This window comes from Emys orbicularis, chromosome 21 (genome assembly GCF_028017835.1).
Source record: "Emys orbicularis isolate rEmyOrb1 chromosome 21, rEmyOrb1.hap1, whole genome shotgun sequence".
In the NCBI taxonomy this organism is placed as follows: Eukaryota; Metazoa; Chordata; order Testudines; family Emydidae; genus Emys; species Emys orbicularis.
Window position 1 is genome coordinate 20,620,366 of NC_088703.1, and position 16,130 is coordinate 20,636,495.

Consider the following 16,130-nt stretch of genomic DNA (forward strand, 5'->3'; position numbering starts at 1 on the left):
CCAGGGAGGAGCAGCAGACACTGGAGGTTCAGGTCTGAGGGAGGGGGGACCCCGGCCCCAGGGGGAGCTGCAGAGCAGGGGGCCTTTCCCAGGCGGATGTTCCCCCAGGCTGCCCCTGTTCAGGGGACACACAGAGGAGTCGGGGCCTAGGGCCTGCCCAGCCGGCACCAGCCCAGCCACATAAATCCCCACACACACACCAGGGAAGGACCCTGATGATCAATGCTAAATCACAGGTGGGGGAGGGGGGATTGTTGATGGACGCTGCTTCTATACCCGCAGGGGGAACCGCCCCGACCCAGCCTGGAGCGGCGCTGGCTCCCACCCGCCCGGGCAGCCCGGGGCCAGGTACTCGGGCTGGGGGAAATCTATTGATGCTGGGCTAGATGGGCCCATTAGCCTCAGCTGGTGTGGCCAGGCCTGGCTGGTGCCATGGTACCATGAGGGACAGCGGCGGGTGACAGTAGGGTAGAAATGATTACTCAGACAGCACCCCCTAGTGCCACGCTGGGGAATTGGGGCCAAGCCTGACTGCCAGGGGAGAGCGCCCCCTACTGAGACCCCTACAGCCCAGCACCCCCTAGCACCTAAATCCCCCAAACCTTGCTTGCTCTGACCCCACTTGAATGACCCCTCCTGGCCGCCCTTCATCATCATCATCATCATGTTCCTATTTCGCCTCTGGCGTTTAGGGCAGTGACGAAGCTCCTCCACTCCTGTCTGTTTCTGGCAAGTCTTTCAATAGTTCCCCAGCTGTGCCTCAGGTTATTCAGCTCAACTTCCTCAGCTCTTGGCCATGTTGTTTTCAGGAGGCCTCATTTTCGCTTGACTTCAGGTGTCCATCTGATTGCTACTCTGGTGATGGAATCAGTTTCCATCCGAAGCACATGACCGATCCATCTCCAACGCCTCCTGGCAATGACCGTGCTCAGATCCTCTTGGCTGCACTGTGTCAATAGATCTTAGTTTGAGATTGTTTGGGGCCAAAAGATACGGAGTATTTTTCTGAGGCAGGTTGTATGGAATAAAGACAGTTTGGACGTATCAGACTTTCTCATTCCCCAGCATTCTGCACTATAAAGTAGTGTTGAAATTACGCAGCTCTGATAAATCTTGAGTTTGGTGTTGGTGTTGTATATTGATGATTTCCAGACTGTACTTAAGCTCCTGAAGGTGTTCCTGGCTTTATTGATTCTGTTCCAGATGTCCTGGCTTGTTCCAGATGTCCTGGCTTGTTCCATTGTCCTGGCTGATGGTGCTGCCCAAGTATGTGAATGTTTCTACATTGGTGAGAACATAATCCTCTATCCGTATTGGTGATGGTGAGGCAATATTAAACGTCATGATATCTGTCTTATTGCAGTTGATTTTCAGTTCAATTTGCTGGCTGAATCTGTTGAGTCGAGTTGTTTTTTCTTGTATGTGGTGTTGAGTATGTGATAGGAGAGTGACATCATCTGCAAAGTCCAGGTTTTCAAGGGATGAGAAGAGTGTCCATTTCATGCCTCTTGGCATGTCTTCTGTTGTACGCCGCATTAGCCAGTCGACGATAATGTTGAAGAGGATTGCAGACATGACACATCCCTGATGTACTTCTGCTTTGACTTCAAAACTGAGCTCACTGTGATCAACATTGCATGTAAAGTTGAAATAGAAGCTTTTGATGACGTTGATGATACGGAAAGGAATTCCATATGCCTGCAGAATGCGCCATAGGCTGGTCCTGTGAATGCTATCAACAGCCTTCTCAAAGTCTATGAAATGTATGTCGAGTTGCTGTTGCCATTCTAAGCACTGTTCTATTATGTTTTGTAAAGTGAAGATCTGGTCTGTGCATCCACGCCCTTTCCGAAAACCAGCTTGCTCTTTTCTGAGAACGCTATCAACTGCCTCTGATGTACGCTGGACTAGGATCTTACACAACACTTTGCTTGGCACAGATAAAAGTCTGATACCACGCCAGTTATTACAGTCACAGAGAGTTCCTTTCTTTGGTATCTTCACTAAATATAACCCCATTGGTCCACTCATCTGGCACTTTTTCCCTTTCCCAGACTGATGTAAACAGAGGGGCCAGGATAGATGCTGTTAATTTAGGATTTACCTTGAACAATTCTGCATTCAAGTTATCCTTACCAGGAGCTTTCCCATTTTTAAAGGATTTGATGGCTTGAATGATCTCTTCCTTAGTTGGGGTATCTGTGTTCATATCAAGATCTTCTTCTGCCTCCTGGATGTTTGCTTCCTCCTTAGGTGTCTCCCTGTTCAGCAATTCTTTGGAAGTATTTGTCCAGCACATTTCTTGTTCTTTTTTGCTTGTTAGTAGGTGTCCTTGTTTGCTCCTGAGGAGAGTGTTTGTTGGTGTTTGCCATTTACCACTGATAAACGGCGTCATTTTGTAGATGGTTCCTTGTTCACCACGAGCAGCTGCATCCTCTGGGTGTGTTGCCAGATTATCAGATTATCTGCCCACCCTTACCACCGGTAAAAACTGGGAGTGCCATGCCCCCCGCCCTGAGCCCCCTGTTCCAGTGCTCTGGGACAGAGGGGGGTGGGCGGGGATAGATTAGATTAGATAGAGGGGGTGGATGGGCATACGGGGCTGAGGTATTTTTCTGCTCTGGGGGGAAGAAAGTGGCTGGGGGCCCCCTAGCTGTCCACCTAGTTGGATGGAGACCTCCCTGCCACACTCCCTGGAGCAGCTGCTGACACCCCCGTCCTCCCTTTGTCACCCCCAGGTTACACCCGGGGCAACATCGTCCGGCTGGCCCTGGCGCTGACCCTGGCCGAGGCTACCCATGGCTGGACGTGGGGCAGATGCTAGGTGAGGTGACCCCCCTAAAGAGTCCCTCCCGCTACAGCCTGGCTGCCCCAGTGTGGGGGAAGGGCAGTGGTTTCACCGTCACCCTGAGCGACATGACCCTGCTTTGTCAAAACGGAGCCGGAAGGACCAGTGCAGCCGAACCCATCTGAGCTGGCCCTGCTGACTGGCCCCCAGGGGTCTGGAGGGGCCCAGCTCAGCGTGGGGCTGGGGGAGGAGTTGTTCCAGGGCCTCCGTCTGGGGGTGACAGAAATGGCTAACGGCACTGGGATGGGGAGCCTGTGCCATGGGGCGCCCCAGGGGAGAGCTCCAGGCCCTACAAGGCGGCTGGGGCCGTAGGAACACGGGGCGCACTGGGGAGAGTTGCTGTTTAATAAATTGTACGTGCTCTGAACTCAGTGTAATGATCAGTGAACCAGGGAAGTATCCAGTGCAAAGAGAGTGCCCCGGAGTGGGGACACCCTCGCCCCTGTCCTAAGTGACCACGACAAGACTGGGGGTCGAGCCCCCAGGGATCCGGGGCCCAGCCTTGCCGGGGTTACGAGGACTCTGCCGCATGGGAGGGAGGAAGGGGAGCCCTCGAGGTCAGGCAGGCCTCTAGGTAAAGGGAGTGGGAGTGAGGACTCAGATCCTTTCACTAGCCAATCCCACCGGGGCGTGTATAAACCAGGAAAGTTCCCCACGATAGCGGGATCATTCCCCTGCTTACACTAGGAGCGGGGTCAGCAGCCGCCCTGCCCGTCCGTCCGGAGAGTGAAATGAACCGGTTCCTCCCCCCAAAGCCTGGCTGTTCTGGAAACAAGCGGCTCTGCTCCGGTGACTCCCGAAGGAGCGAGACTTGGAGCCGGTCTGACTCCAGCTGTTGGCCGCGGTCGCTCAGCCCCCGTTTCAATAGACAGGCCGGGTTTGATTCCTTGTCCGTGGGGTTAACCCGAAACCTTTGCCTTTGAACAGCTGCTGCTGGGGGTTTGCCCAGGAGCCGAGTAGAACCAGGGGCTCGGTTTGAAACGAGCCCCGGCCCCCGACCTGTGTAACGCTGGCGAGGGAGAGAGTTTCCAACCCCCCTGAGCCCTCTGGGCCTGTGACACCCTCTGCAAAGAGCAGCAGGGTAATGGAGTTTGGGGGGGACAGGCTGAGCGTGGGCCAGGGGTGGGATTAGAGGGGAGACGGGCTGAGATCAGGGGTGGAGTGGGGACAGGAATTTGAAGGGAGACACAAAGGGGGCGGGTGGGTGGATGCTGGCAATGGGATGGGTGTTTGAGGAGAAATAGGAGAGAGGGAAAGGGAATGGGGGTGAGTGGGATGGGGGATGGGGATGGGCTCCCCCCTCACAAAGTTGGGGTCGGCAGATGGGGTGTGTGTGGAGGGATTTGTTTTCCGGCTAAATCTCCAGCTGAGCTGGGGCACCTCTGGCTGCCGGGGGGAAGTGGGGGGGGAGTTGCGAGCCATGGCCATGGGGAAGATTCACCATGAAATGTTCACAAGGAGGGAAGCCAGGCATCCCCCAACTGGGCAGCTTCCATTGTCCACCACTGCCCTGCCCCCCTCAGCCCCCACCCCCAATGTTCCCCCACATTCTCCCACCCCTATATTCCCCTGCCCCCTAGTGCCCCTCCTAGCCCAGGTAGGCGCCATTTCCTTGAGGGCAGCCCGGTGCCACGCCCACTGTGGACACTGGGAGATGGCGGCCATCTTAACTGAGGGTGGGGGATGGGCATTTGAGGGGAAATGGGGCAGGGGACGGGGAGTGAGGAGGGATGGGCCATGGAGGGGGCAGGGTGTGAGGGAGGCAGGCTCGGGGGGATTCGAAGGGGGATAGGCCAGGGGGCGGGATGGGAGATTGGGGGGCAGGCTGGGGTGGGGGGTGTTAGTTGTGGGTGACAGGCTGGGGAGTGACTCTGCTAGGCAGTGATTCTGCTGCTCGTCCCCCTCCTGCTCCATAGGGCTGAGAGCAGCTATGGGGGGAGGCTCCTGGGCAGTTGGGGGTGTCACGGACTCACAGATCGTGCCCACTCTTGGCCCTGTGTGGGCTGCGGGGGGTGCCCCTTTCAGGGCGACAGCCCTTCTCGGGGGTCCACTCTCTCTCGGGGTCAGGCCCCTCCACCTCCTGGAGCCGCACCTTTCTGAGCCTTAGCACATCTGTCTCTCGCCGTGGGCCCCCTCAGGAAGTCCACTCGCTCTGGACCCCCCAGGCCTCCACCCCCGAAGGGGTTGAAGCAACCCTGTTCTCTAGACCGGAGTGACTCTCAGCCAGCATAAAACAGGAGGGTTTATTGAGAGTTGAACACAGCACAGGAAACTCTCAGGGCCTCAGGCCTGGCCTCCCTCAGCACAGCACATCCCAGTCTCTCTACATCCAGGTGGGCTCTGCCTGCTCCCTCTCTCCAGCCTTGAGCCCCCCTGCTTCCCAGCTGGGCCTCGAAGATCCCCGGCCCCAAGCCCCGCCTCTGTCCATTGTCTTCTCTCCAGGTAAACAGGGTGTAAACTGGGGCCTCCTCTCCTCGCTTCTGTCCTCTGGCTGGAACCGGCTGGTTAGGTCACTGGGTCCTCACTCTGCAGCCCATTGTCTGCCCACTGGCCAGAACCAGCTGCAACTCCTGAGCTGGGTCTCTGGGTCGGGGTCTCAGGTCACCGGTCGCTGGGGTCTCCATCCTCCAGGCCATTGGCTGGGGTCCCAAGTTCCGTCTCCGGTCCTCTGTAACAACAAACTCCCTCTCCCCTGACCTCATTAAACCAGTAACCCGCAGGGAAACTGAGTCCCACCCCCTCTGCATGCAAACCATTGAAACCCCACAGAAAACAAGAAAATCCCCCACTTCGTCACATGGGGGCAGCTGGTGAGCAGGGGGGTGGGGGATTTAAGAAGCCCATTGGGACCATCTGGCTGGGCTCCTGAACCATCTTCTAATGCTGCCTCCACGTCGCGGTGCCCCCGGCGTTACCCAGTGCTGTGTGAGAACGGACGGGCGACAGCGCGACCATCACACCCGGGTCCTGGCTCCCAGCCCCCTGCTCTAACCACTGGACCCCACTCCCCTCCCAGAGCCGGGAATAGAGCCCCCTGATCCCCAGCTTTCTCCTGCCCTCTAGCCAATGGCGTATACACAAAGCCTGTGTCACGTCCCTCTCTAGGGGCCTGGACACATAACCACTGACAGTGTCTCCTCCAGCTCAGGGGCAGGGTCTCTGTGGGGCATTAGAAGGTTCCTGGGTCTCTCCCAGCTGGTGACCCACTGGGGGCCTGGGATGGAATTTCTCTTTCTCTGATTTTCTTTTGAACCTGGTTGATTTAATTCAGACGCTGAGAAAAGCCCCTTAGAACCAGGCGTTACAGTGTAAACCCGTCATCACTGCTCAGCTATGGTCAGCAAACCCAGGTGTTCCCCCTCGCACCTGCTCCTCACATGGTGCCACGACTCGTGTCACAGGTGGGCAGGTTTTCAGGATGAGCGGTAAGGCTGCAGAGTCAAACCCTCCAGCACCAGGAAATACCCCAGTAACGGTTTTCTGAACGACCTTAACTCTGCCCCTTCATGCAGCTCCATTACGACGCCGGCCTTTAATTGCATGATCATGTATTAACTTTACCGAAATGGGTCACCAGCCGGGCTTGAACCCAGAATGAGAAGGAGATGGATTTTTCATGGAAATCATGGTCAGTGGAAGGTTGAAGACCAGACCCCGTGTCGCCTGGCTCTCAGCCAGATGCACCTTCCTCAAGGCTGCAGGGTACGTTGAGGTGACCTGTCCCACATCTCCAGAGAGACACAGACAAGCTGTGAGCTGCATGATGCTTGGCCAGGCTGACAGTCCCTGGGTTTGCTGGGTTTTGCAAAGCCCTCTGCTTACTCTGACCACAGTAGATTTCGCCTGAAGTCTAGAGACAATGTGTGATGGAGGCAGGAAGAGACGAGACTTTATCAACTTCCTGTAGCTGGAGCCACCAGCTGAGTTCCTCATTTGGGGCTCGGTGGAGCTGGGCACCGGGGTGTTGGAGGAAGCACTGAGGGCCCCTCGCTGCTGCCATCATGACATCTGCTCTCATGATCCTCTTCCTTGGTGAGTATCGGAGACAGACAGGGCTTGTGTCCATGGGGTGGGGGGGCGGGATCTGAGACCAGGGCGTGTGCCCATGGGGTGGAGAACTGAGACTAGGGTGTCTGTCCATGATTGGGGTCTGAGACCAGGGTGTTCATACATGGGGCTGGAGAATGTGAGACCAGGGTGCATGTCTATGGGGTAGGGGGGCAGGGAATCTGAGACTAGGCCATGTGCCCATGGGGGGTGAATCTGAGACCAGGGTGCAGCATCCAGTCGCTCTGGGATCTGCTCCCTAACAAGCCGTCTCCTCTCCAGGCTGCTGGCTGGCCGGGCAGAGCAGGGTGTCGGGAGGTGAGTATCTGTGGGGCAGGGGAAACTTTAGTGTTCAGGACGGGGTGGAGTAGGGGGAGAGGAAAAGAGGAGCTGAGTCCTGAACCCTTACCCCCAAAATCAGTTCAACCTCCTTGTCTTGATCCCAGGGGGCTGAGATCAGAACCCAGCCCTGCCCCCTGTGTCATTGAGGGTGACTCCTGATTGATCCGGGGGTGTGGAGGGGTGACCAGACCTCCTGTTTTTAAAGGGACAGTCCTGTATTTAACCCTCCTGCAAGTGTCCCGACTTTCTCTTAAAAAGAGGCAAATTGTCCCATATTTTCTGTCCTCCCCCCATCAGTACTGGCCGGATCCCTGCTCGCCAGCTGCCTGCCCACCAAGGGTGAGTGGTGGGGTCCGGTGGCCGACGAAGGGGCTGGGTATGGAAGGCTGGCGGCAGGGCGAAGATGCAGCGTGTGGGACCAGCCGCTCCCCTGCTAGTTCTGGGATCCCGGGGGCGCTGAGCTGGTCCGAATCCCTGGGTCCCATCCTCTCCCCAGGGGAAGAGCCACCATTACCAATTGGGAGACGGGGGGTCCCTGTATAACTAACCACAGCCACCAGGGCTCCAGCTTTCACACCCCTGCGCCCCACCCCTGACAGACGCTGGTTCTATTCCCACAGGGGGAACCAACCTGACTCAGCCGGGAACGGCGCCGGCTCCCACCCGCCCAGGCAGCGCGGGGCCAGGTACCGAGTCTGGGGGCACGAAATCACCATCAACCCCCCCAGAAACAGGTTTGTGCTGCCGAAGGAGCCGTCCCTTGGGGGAGCAATGAAGGGCTGGCTGGGTGGGATGGGGGCAGATCCCCACAGCGAATGCCCCATATACCCCCCCCCTGCCAGCATCATTTCATATGCGGGTGGAGGTGTCACTAGACAGATGCCAGTTGGCTTGGCGGGGGCAGGGCCTGGGAGAGCTTCCCCCCAATGTACAGCCCCAGCCCGGGGGCCCCACAGACCAGGGTTTTGTGCTGCTCACCGGCACCACAAACCCACCCCTTTGGGGCACAGCTCGGTGTGTATCCCCCTGGGAGAACAGGGCTGGGGACAGAGAGATGGGGATAATGATCCTGTGTATCCCATCTGTCTGCCTGAGTCTGCAGATAGCCCGGGGGAATGGCTCAGAAGCAGGGCTCCCCCTTTGCAGGGGTGCTGCCCAGCGGTGTGTCAACCCTGGAACCTACCAACCCAGATAGACACCGTGTAAACTCTGTAACCTACCAATTCCATGTGACACAGTTAACTCTGGATCCTAATGATGGCCATTGCTACACCACCCGGGGCCTGACAACAGTACTCACTGTCGCAGGATTTCACCACCCCAGGAATTTCTCTCCATTGACCACCACTTTCCATGACCACTGGGGGTCCGAGGGGCCTGATCCCAGGAGAGTACAAGCAGACATATATGCTGGGGGCAGTAGTGGGAGCCAGTCTGCCACCCCACCCATCTGGCTAAACAGCTCTATGGCCTTGGGACCCAGAAAGGGGGCTAGATGCCGAAGACTTTCCACACGGCCAGCCTGGCTCCAATTGCCAGCCTTCCCAAAGGCCGCGAGACAGGCATCTGTATTTCCCCCGTCCTTAACCTGGGGCAGCAATTTAGTGTCGAGGTTCCCTGCAGAATTGGCACCCCAGGGTCCATCCCCACTCACCCCTGGACGGGTCCCTCTGCCTCTCAGCTCCGCCATTGCCAGTTCATCTCCTGCTGTTCTGCCTCCTGCCTCCCCTGTCTCTCACGGTCCTCCGACTCCTTCAATCTCCGCTCCAATTCCATCCGTCTCAGATCCACCCACGGGGAGCCAGGTAGAGACCCCCTGCTGGTCAGGGACATGGGTCTCGGGGATGCCCGGTTGCTCCCAGCCTCTCTCATGGCCTCAGCTGGGTCAGGAACCGGCTCTTTAGAGCGATCATGCCTTGGTGAGCTTTCCAACGCGCAGCCGTCTCTCTGCACAGCTCTACAATGTCCTTCTTCAGGAGATGGTTATAGGCCATCTCCGCGCTGTTCCCAAGTGGTCACAGACTCAGGCCTGTGCTCTCTCAGCTCCTCACGGTCCCTGGGAGGAACCCCTTCAGTGCGACAGCCCTTCTCGGGGGTCCACTCTTTCTCGGGGGTTAAGCCAGAGAGCCCTGAGCCTTGGCCCTGGATCCAGCAGAGGGGACGCCTAGATGGGGAGCGAGTACGGAGTCACTGGGGGGGTTCCCCAGCCAGGGGGCAGCAGCAGCCGCTGGAGTTTCAGGGCCGATGGCTGGGTGCTCGGTTCCCTCCCTCCTCCGTCCCAGCCAACGCTTGTTTTCATCCCACAGAGGGAACCAACCCAGCTGGGACCCAGCAGCCGGATCCCCCCCTGACAAAACCAGAGGGAGAAGGTGAGTGGGAGAAATGGAACAATTCATCCCCCAGGGAACAGGGCTCCCCACTCAGGTGCCCACGGGGCCATTCGGGCCGTTTGGAGGGGGATGGTCCCTGCAGACAGAACTGATGGGCTGAATTCTTCTATAGAGAGGGTGATGGATAGATCCATGGAGACGGACGGCCATGGGTCAGTGGGAATATGGGTCCTTGGGAACATAGGGCAGTGGACAGATGGGAGCACGTCTGTGAGGACGGATAGAAAGATGAACTAGGATCTTGTCTCCATGAAAACTGGACCTGAAATGACGAATCCCGTGTGGTACCCAACCCCCACTGGTGATCTCAGAGCGAGTCTGGGCTGTCAGAATTAGCACCCCCTGGTTTGATACAGCCCCATTTGGCAGACAAGCTCCCCTGTAGCTCTACAGACACAGGGATGTTCCTCCTCCAAAATAGGAACAACCGTGCCCAGACCTGCTCCGCAGTGATTCCAGGTGTGAATGGCACTTGGCTGGGGCAGGGACCATCTCTGTGTCGTGTGTCTGTACAGCTCCGAGCACACGGGGGAGCTGGCCCATGACAGGGGCTCCTGGTAATTAATATGAATCAGTAATGATTTTGGTTCCGGTTTCCATGGAGCCAAGCAGGGGCTGTATCTGCACTCAGGGTCTTGCCGGGCCGATCCTCCCGTTCTGGGATCCCGGGGGCACTAAGCCGGCCCAAATCCCTGGGTCCCGTCCTCTCCCCAGGGATGCCGGCTCAGCCCAGGGAAGAGACGCCATTGCCGGTTGGGGTGAGGGGAGGTTCCCTGTATAACTAACCACAGACACCAGGGCTCCAGCTTTCTCACCCCTGTGCCCCACCCCTGACAGACACTGGTTCTATTCCCGCAGAGAGAACCGACTCGACTCAGTCGGGAACGACGCCAGCTCCTACCCGCCCAGGCAGCGTGAGACCAGGTACCAGGGCTGGGGGCAGGAAATCGCCATCAACCCCCCCAGAAACAAGTATGTGCAGTCCAAGTAGCTGCCCCTGGGGGGAGCCACAAAGGGCTGTCTGTTGTGGGACAGGGGCAGATCCCCACAGCGAATGCCCCATCTGAACACCCCCCAGACTCATTCCATGTGCGGGGGGGGCGGTCACTGGACAGATGCCAGATTGGCTTGGTGGGGACAGGGCCTGGGACAGCTTCCCTCCAACGCACAGCCCCACCCCAGAGGTCCCACAGACCGGGGCGATGGAGGGAGCTACAGCTGCCAATGGAGCACCAAGTGGTTCCCCCCCCACCCCAGCCCTGAGCCCCCGCCTGCACTCCGAACCCCTCGGCCCCACCCCCACCACACATCACCTCTCTATGCACATAACAAAATTCATTCCGTACATGGATGTAAAAAATGAGAGGGAACACGGCCCTGCCCCCTGGGGGAGCTGCAGAGCAGGGGGGCTTTTGCCAGGGGAAGCTCCCCCGGGCTGCCACGGCTCTGGGGCTGCACAGAGGAGTCGGGGCCCAGGGACTGCCAAGTCAGCACTGCCCCCAGCCATGAAAATCCCCCTCCCCCCACCCAGAATGACCCTGAGGATTGATGCTGAGTCGTGGGGGTGGGAATCGCTGAGTCGCTGTTTCAGCCCCTCCCCTCACCCAGACAGATGCTGGTTCTATTCCCGCAGGGGGAACCGACCCAGTCCAGCCTGGAGCGGTGCCGGCTCCCACCTGCCCGGACAGCGCGGACCCAGGTACCACGGCCGGGGGGAATCTATTGAGTCACAGATTATGGGGCAGCTTCCCCCCAGTGGTTGCCCAGCAGGAGGGATGGAGGTTGTTCTCAGTGGCAGTGACCTTCCCCCCCCCCCCCCCGCTGATGGATCTGGGAGGGGAGCGAAGCCTCCTACTCAGACACGAACCCGCCGCTAATGGGGCAGCTGGAGGCTTCCTCTGGGGGCAGCTGGGCCCATCTGTGGCCCTGGGGCTGGAGCTCCCTGCGAAGCAGCCAGGAGCAGCCAGCATGGGAGGCGGGATGCCAGGGTAGATGGGCCCATTGGCCTCAGCTGGTGTTGCCAGGCCTGGCTGGTGCCATGGTACTGTGAGGGGCAGTGGCGGGCGGGGGAGGGTAAATGATTACTCAGACAGCACCCCCTTGTGCCACGCTGGGGCGTTGGGGCCAGGCCTGACTGCCAGGGGAGAGCGCCCCCTACTGAGACCCCTGCAGCCCAGCACCCCCTAGCACCTAAATCCTCCAAATCATGCTTGCTCTGACCTTATAGAATTTTCTGCTGCCTGTGCTCTGCGGTGTCCCAGCCCCTTGGGTGCCGCCTGGGGTGGGAGGGGCTGGGGTGGGACAGACCAGCTGCTCCCAGCACTCACAGCTGCTGCTGTTTCCCAGGTGGATCAGAATCACCGATGCCGGCACCGATGCCGGCACCTCTGGATGTGCCCTGCCCCATCGTCTTCGGGATGAGCGCGGCAGCCGCTGTCCTCCTCCTCTTCCTCCTCATGGCCTTCATCTGCTTCAGAAAAACCCAAGCCAGTAAGTGCCCCGCCCAGCGAGGGTTAAACCTGCCACTAAGCAGGGTGGGATGGGGTCACAGCATGGATGGGGGACTGTACCAGGAAAGCCAAGGAGTGGGGGGGCTCAGCAGAGGGCGCTGTTGCTTGTGGAATCCCTGTACACACAGCTGTCCCACCCCAGAGGTGGCCGCATCTCAGAACTGAGGGAGGGGCCCCTGTATAACCAGCCGCCGGCACCGTGCCTAGCAGGCAGGACCGATCAGAGTGGGACCCAGGAGGCCATTTGACCTGGGCCTCAAGCTCAAATGGGGCCTCACATTTAGACACTTGTTAATTTTTTTGCATTTGATAAATTTCGCAACTCTATCTGACCAAAATATGACCCACACTCTCAACTTAGAGCTGCAGATTTAACCAAATAAGAGATGTGATTTGGTAAAAGACATAATTTTTTTGTTAACTGATATAGATTTTGTCATATTAAAGAATTTAAAATGTTTATAAATATTAATAAAAATATATCAGTTCTGATGGCACACGATTAGACCGTGATCAACTCTCAGATCAGCTGATTATATAAACAAACCACTACTAGTGGCTGGTGCTGGATCAAGTGTGTGTTGAAAGGTAGAGAATTGTTACATTTTAGTGTCTTTATAGTTTTATGTCTAGTTGACTAAGGAATTATTTATGTGTGAGAATTCCTCATTATTAGCTTAATATGGTAGCTAAAAGAGGTGACTGGTTGGTTGGTTGAGCCCTAGCTTAGTAGCTTGGCCATCATCATAGGCTTTTGTAGTCTATAGGCCCAGATTCAAGATGAAAATTTGTGAGGACAATCTTGTAAAGTGAGTTTCATGAGGACACACGTTTGAAATTTTTGGACATTAGATGGTCTGCACAGATTGATGGTGTTCAACCAGTTGCGCAGCATTTGAATTCAATGAGAATCTCACTGCACAAGCTCAAACTGAACTTCAGGCTGTTCAGAAGCACATGTCCAAATTTGAATGCATTCTGATGTCATCTTTGTGGATGAAGCTACTTACAATGATCCACCAAACTAATCTGGTAATTGAAGCACACAATGCTACACTGGATGTTGAGAGGGATGACATTGAAAGTCTTATCAATGACATTCAACAGATTCGTGAACAATGGGATGCGATCCTGACTGGGTCCAAATTAGTAGCACAGAATATTAGCATTTCATCAGCGTTCTCCACCAATCGCAACTTACCGACTGAATGGGATGCCGAGCAGCATTCTAGGGTCAATGTCTTCCTTGTCATCATTGACTCTATTCAATCAGGTCTTACCCGTTGATTGAGTCACTGTGACTAATTTGTACCCTTTTTGGGGTTCTTTGGCAGTTCAACAGAGTAATGAAGATCTACTTTCTGCAGAACAATTTCAGCAACAGTAAACCAAAGAAATCTCAAAAGATCTCAGTGATGCGGTCATCTTCCTCAAACGAATATATTCCACCAACTTTAAATTGGATTGCAAGCCAAAGGAATTGCTTCAAGAAATATTCAAACTTGGACTCTCCGGGGTGTTTCCTAATATCACAATTGCATTGGGCATATTGTCAGTTTGCCTGCATCAGTGGCTCCAGGTGAACGCACCTTCAACGTGTTGAAGCAGGTAAAGGACTATCACCGTTCAACTATGGGACAAGAGCGTTTGAATGGGCTCGCCATGCTTAATATCAACTGCGACATTGCACGAAAGAAAGATTTTTCCTCAATAATTAGTGCATTTGCACAGAAAAAGGCTAGAAAAGCATTTGTTAAATAAAAAAATAATCAAATTCAGTCTTACCCTTCGTTTGATGCCTTATTTTGTTTTCATGTGTTGTCATTTTTTATTTTTATTATGGCTAGGGGCCTCAAAAGCTGCAAGTGGCCCGGGCCTCTCTGGACCACTGAGAGGGCCTGCCTGCGCCACGGGACGCCCTCGGGGAGAGCTCTGGGCCCTACAAGGCAGCTGGGGCAGTCGGGATGCGGGGCACCTAGAGGAGAGGTTCAGGCCCTACAAGGCAGATGGGGTCATCAGCAAATGGGGTGTCTTAGGGGCCATGGCTTGTGGGCAGCACCCCCCGTGCCCGGAGCCTCAGGACATGCTCTGATACAGCCATGCCAGAGACGTGGGATCATCCCGCCAGCCTGAGCCGCCTGGGGGTCGTTCGCACTGTGGTGGCCCTTGAGCCTGCGAAGCGGCCCGGCTGCGAGCTCACATGTAAAACCCATGGGCAAGTTCCCCAGCTGTGCCAAGGCCCTGAGAACCAGAGGAAATTGGGGACGACTCTGAATGTTGTAACCTGGGTGAGAGAACCAGCCACAGACGCTGGGTTGGGCTGACCCGAAAAGCCTCCTGGCTACAGCCCCATGACTGTCGACATCGCGCTGGGGGAAAACAGAAGCCGGAACCAGGAGTTAATAGCCCCAAATTGGCGGGAGGGACTTTGGGCCAGCACAGGAAGAGACCCCCAGCCAAGAGGCCCTGCAGGCAGCGACAGGGGGGATGATGGTGGGAAGAAGGGTCCTGCCACCTAGCGCCTGAGGGTGTGTGGCCACTGCCAGAGCAAGTGTCTGACCCGTGTGTGACGGGGTCCCCAGGGCGCAACCCGGCCTGTGGGGCCGCTGAGCCTTCCAAAGGCACCAACCTAGGCTGCCTCTGACACTGTGATGCTGATGTCAAGCTAAGAACCTCGGAGAGGCTCTGCACTCACCCAGCCATCCACAGGCAGGGACCCACCCAGCTGTGTTACACCAATGATCTCCCAGCCACTCAGGTACCATCAATAGGGGGCTCCAGCCAATTCCCCCCAGCTCCCCAGCCTTGCACCCCAGACTGGTACCATCCTGCACTGGTCAGAAGCCAGTCCGGTGTCAGTTCATTAAGTTCTCCCCTCCCCCAGTGTGGAGGGGACAGGCACTAGTCTTTGTAAACTGAGCTGAAATTTCCCAGGCACTTCAACCAAAACATGCTGTTTTAGGTCAAATATAAAACAGATTTGTTAACTGCAGAAGGAGAGATTTTAAGTGCTTATAAGAAGCAGGCACAGAGATCAGAGTTGGCTACTTAAGAAATAAAAATATATTTGCAGTCTAAGTTCTACAAATGGAACAGGGGTTTGAATCAGGCAGTGTCTCCCCCTGACACATGGTACAAGCAGGTGACAGATCCTCAATACACAGACTGGACTCCATCCCAGCCTGCAACCAGCCTTCCCCGGTTCAAAGTCTTTGTCCTCCAGATGTTCCTCCAGGTGTTGCGTTGTGGGGAAGAGAAGCCCAGGGATTATGTCCCTTCCCCTCTTTAATATTTTTTTCCAATTTGCTTGAAAGATCTTTACTGTGACCTGGGGATCAGGCAGTCCCCATTGGTCAAGCAATCGCCATTGTACACAGTCTTTGGGATAGTGGATTCTTTCCTTGATGAGTGTTGATGAGCCATTAACAGTGTCTGGCTGGTCCCTTGTTGCAATTGAAAGGTTGGCTGTGGGCTTCTCCCAACCTCACGACATATTTCAGTAGCACACACAGCAATGCTTCAGAACTTCCCATACAAGGATAGCAGATACAATGCAACAGGACATGAATGCTCAACAGATCAAGGCTTTTAAAATGATGCATCACAAGGCACCTTTGTACCCAACCTATCATCATTCTATCGTAGTGGTGAATACGGGGGCTCCACGGTGCTACTTTCAGGTACAGATTGTCACCCTGTGGTATCACCCTGGTGTGACCAGGGCCTGGGAAAGAGACATGGAACGTGTGAGGAACAGACTGTGAACTTCCTTTCCCTTGCAGAGGTGGCTGTTTGTGGTGTCCCTGTGCCCACAGGGCGGGTGACTTGTTTCCTTTAACCTTCCTGTAGCGGGGTGGTCACCCACTCCTGCCTGGAAGGGCTGAAAACAGCCCTGGGAAAGGGCTGTGGCAGGGGAAAAGCTGGGCCGATTGGGAGGAAGCAGGCTCAGCTGGGGCCACGCCCCAATCAGGGCCCAGGAGCTCAAGCAGACAG

The 16,130-nt window shown here is 56.1% G+C and overlaps 1 protein-coding gene across 1 annotated transcript; it reads left to right on the forward strand.

The window, feature by feature from the left end:
• Positions 1 to 6,849: 6,849 nt before the first annotated feature.
• LOC135893084 (skin secretory protein xP2-like) lies at positions 6,850 to 13,920 on the forward strand. The gene is made up of 8 exons (XM_065420870.1): positions 6,850 to 6,880; positions 7,178 to 7,213; positions 7,858 to 7,971; positions 9,544 to 9,606; positions 10,486 to 10,551; positions 11,261 to 11,326; positions 11,974 to 12,117; positions 13,472 to 13,920. Exons 1-8 carry the CDS (start codon positions 6,850 to 6,852, stop codon positions 13,522 to 13,524), a joined length of 573 nt encoding a protein of 190 aa, XP_065276942.1. The 3' UTR covers positions 13,525 to 13,920.
• The last annotated feature ends 2,210 nt before the right edge of the window (positions 13,921 to 16,130 follow it).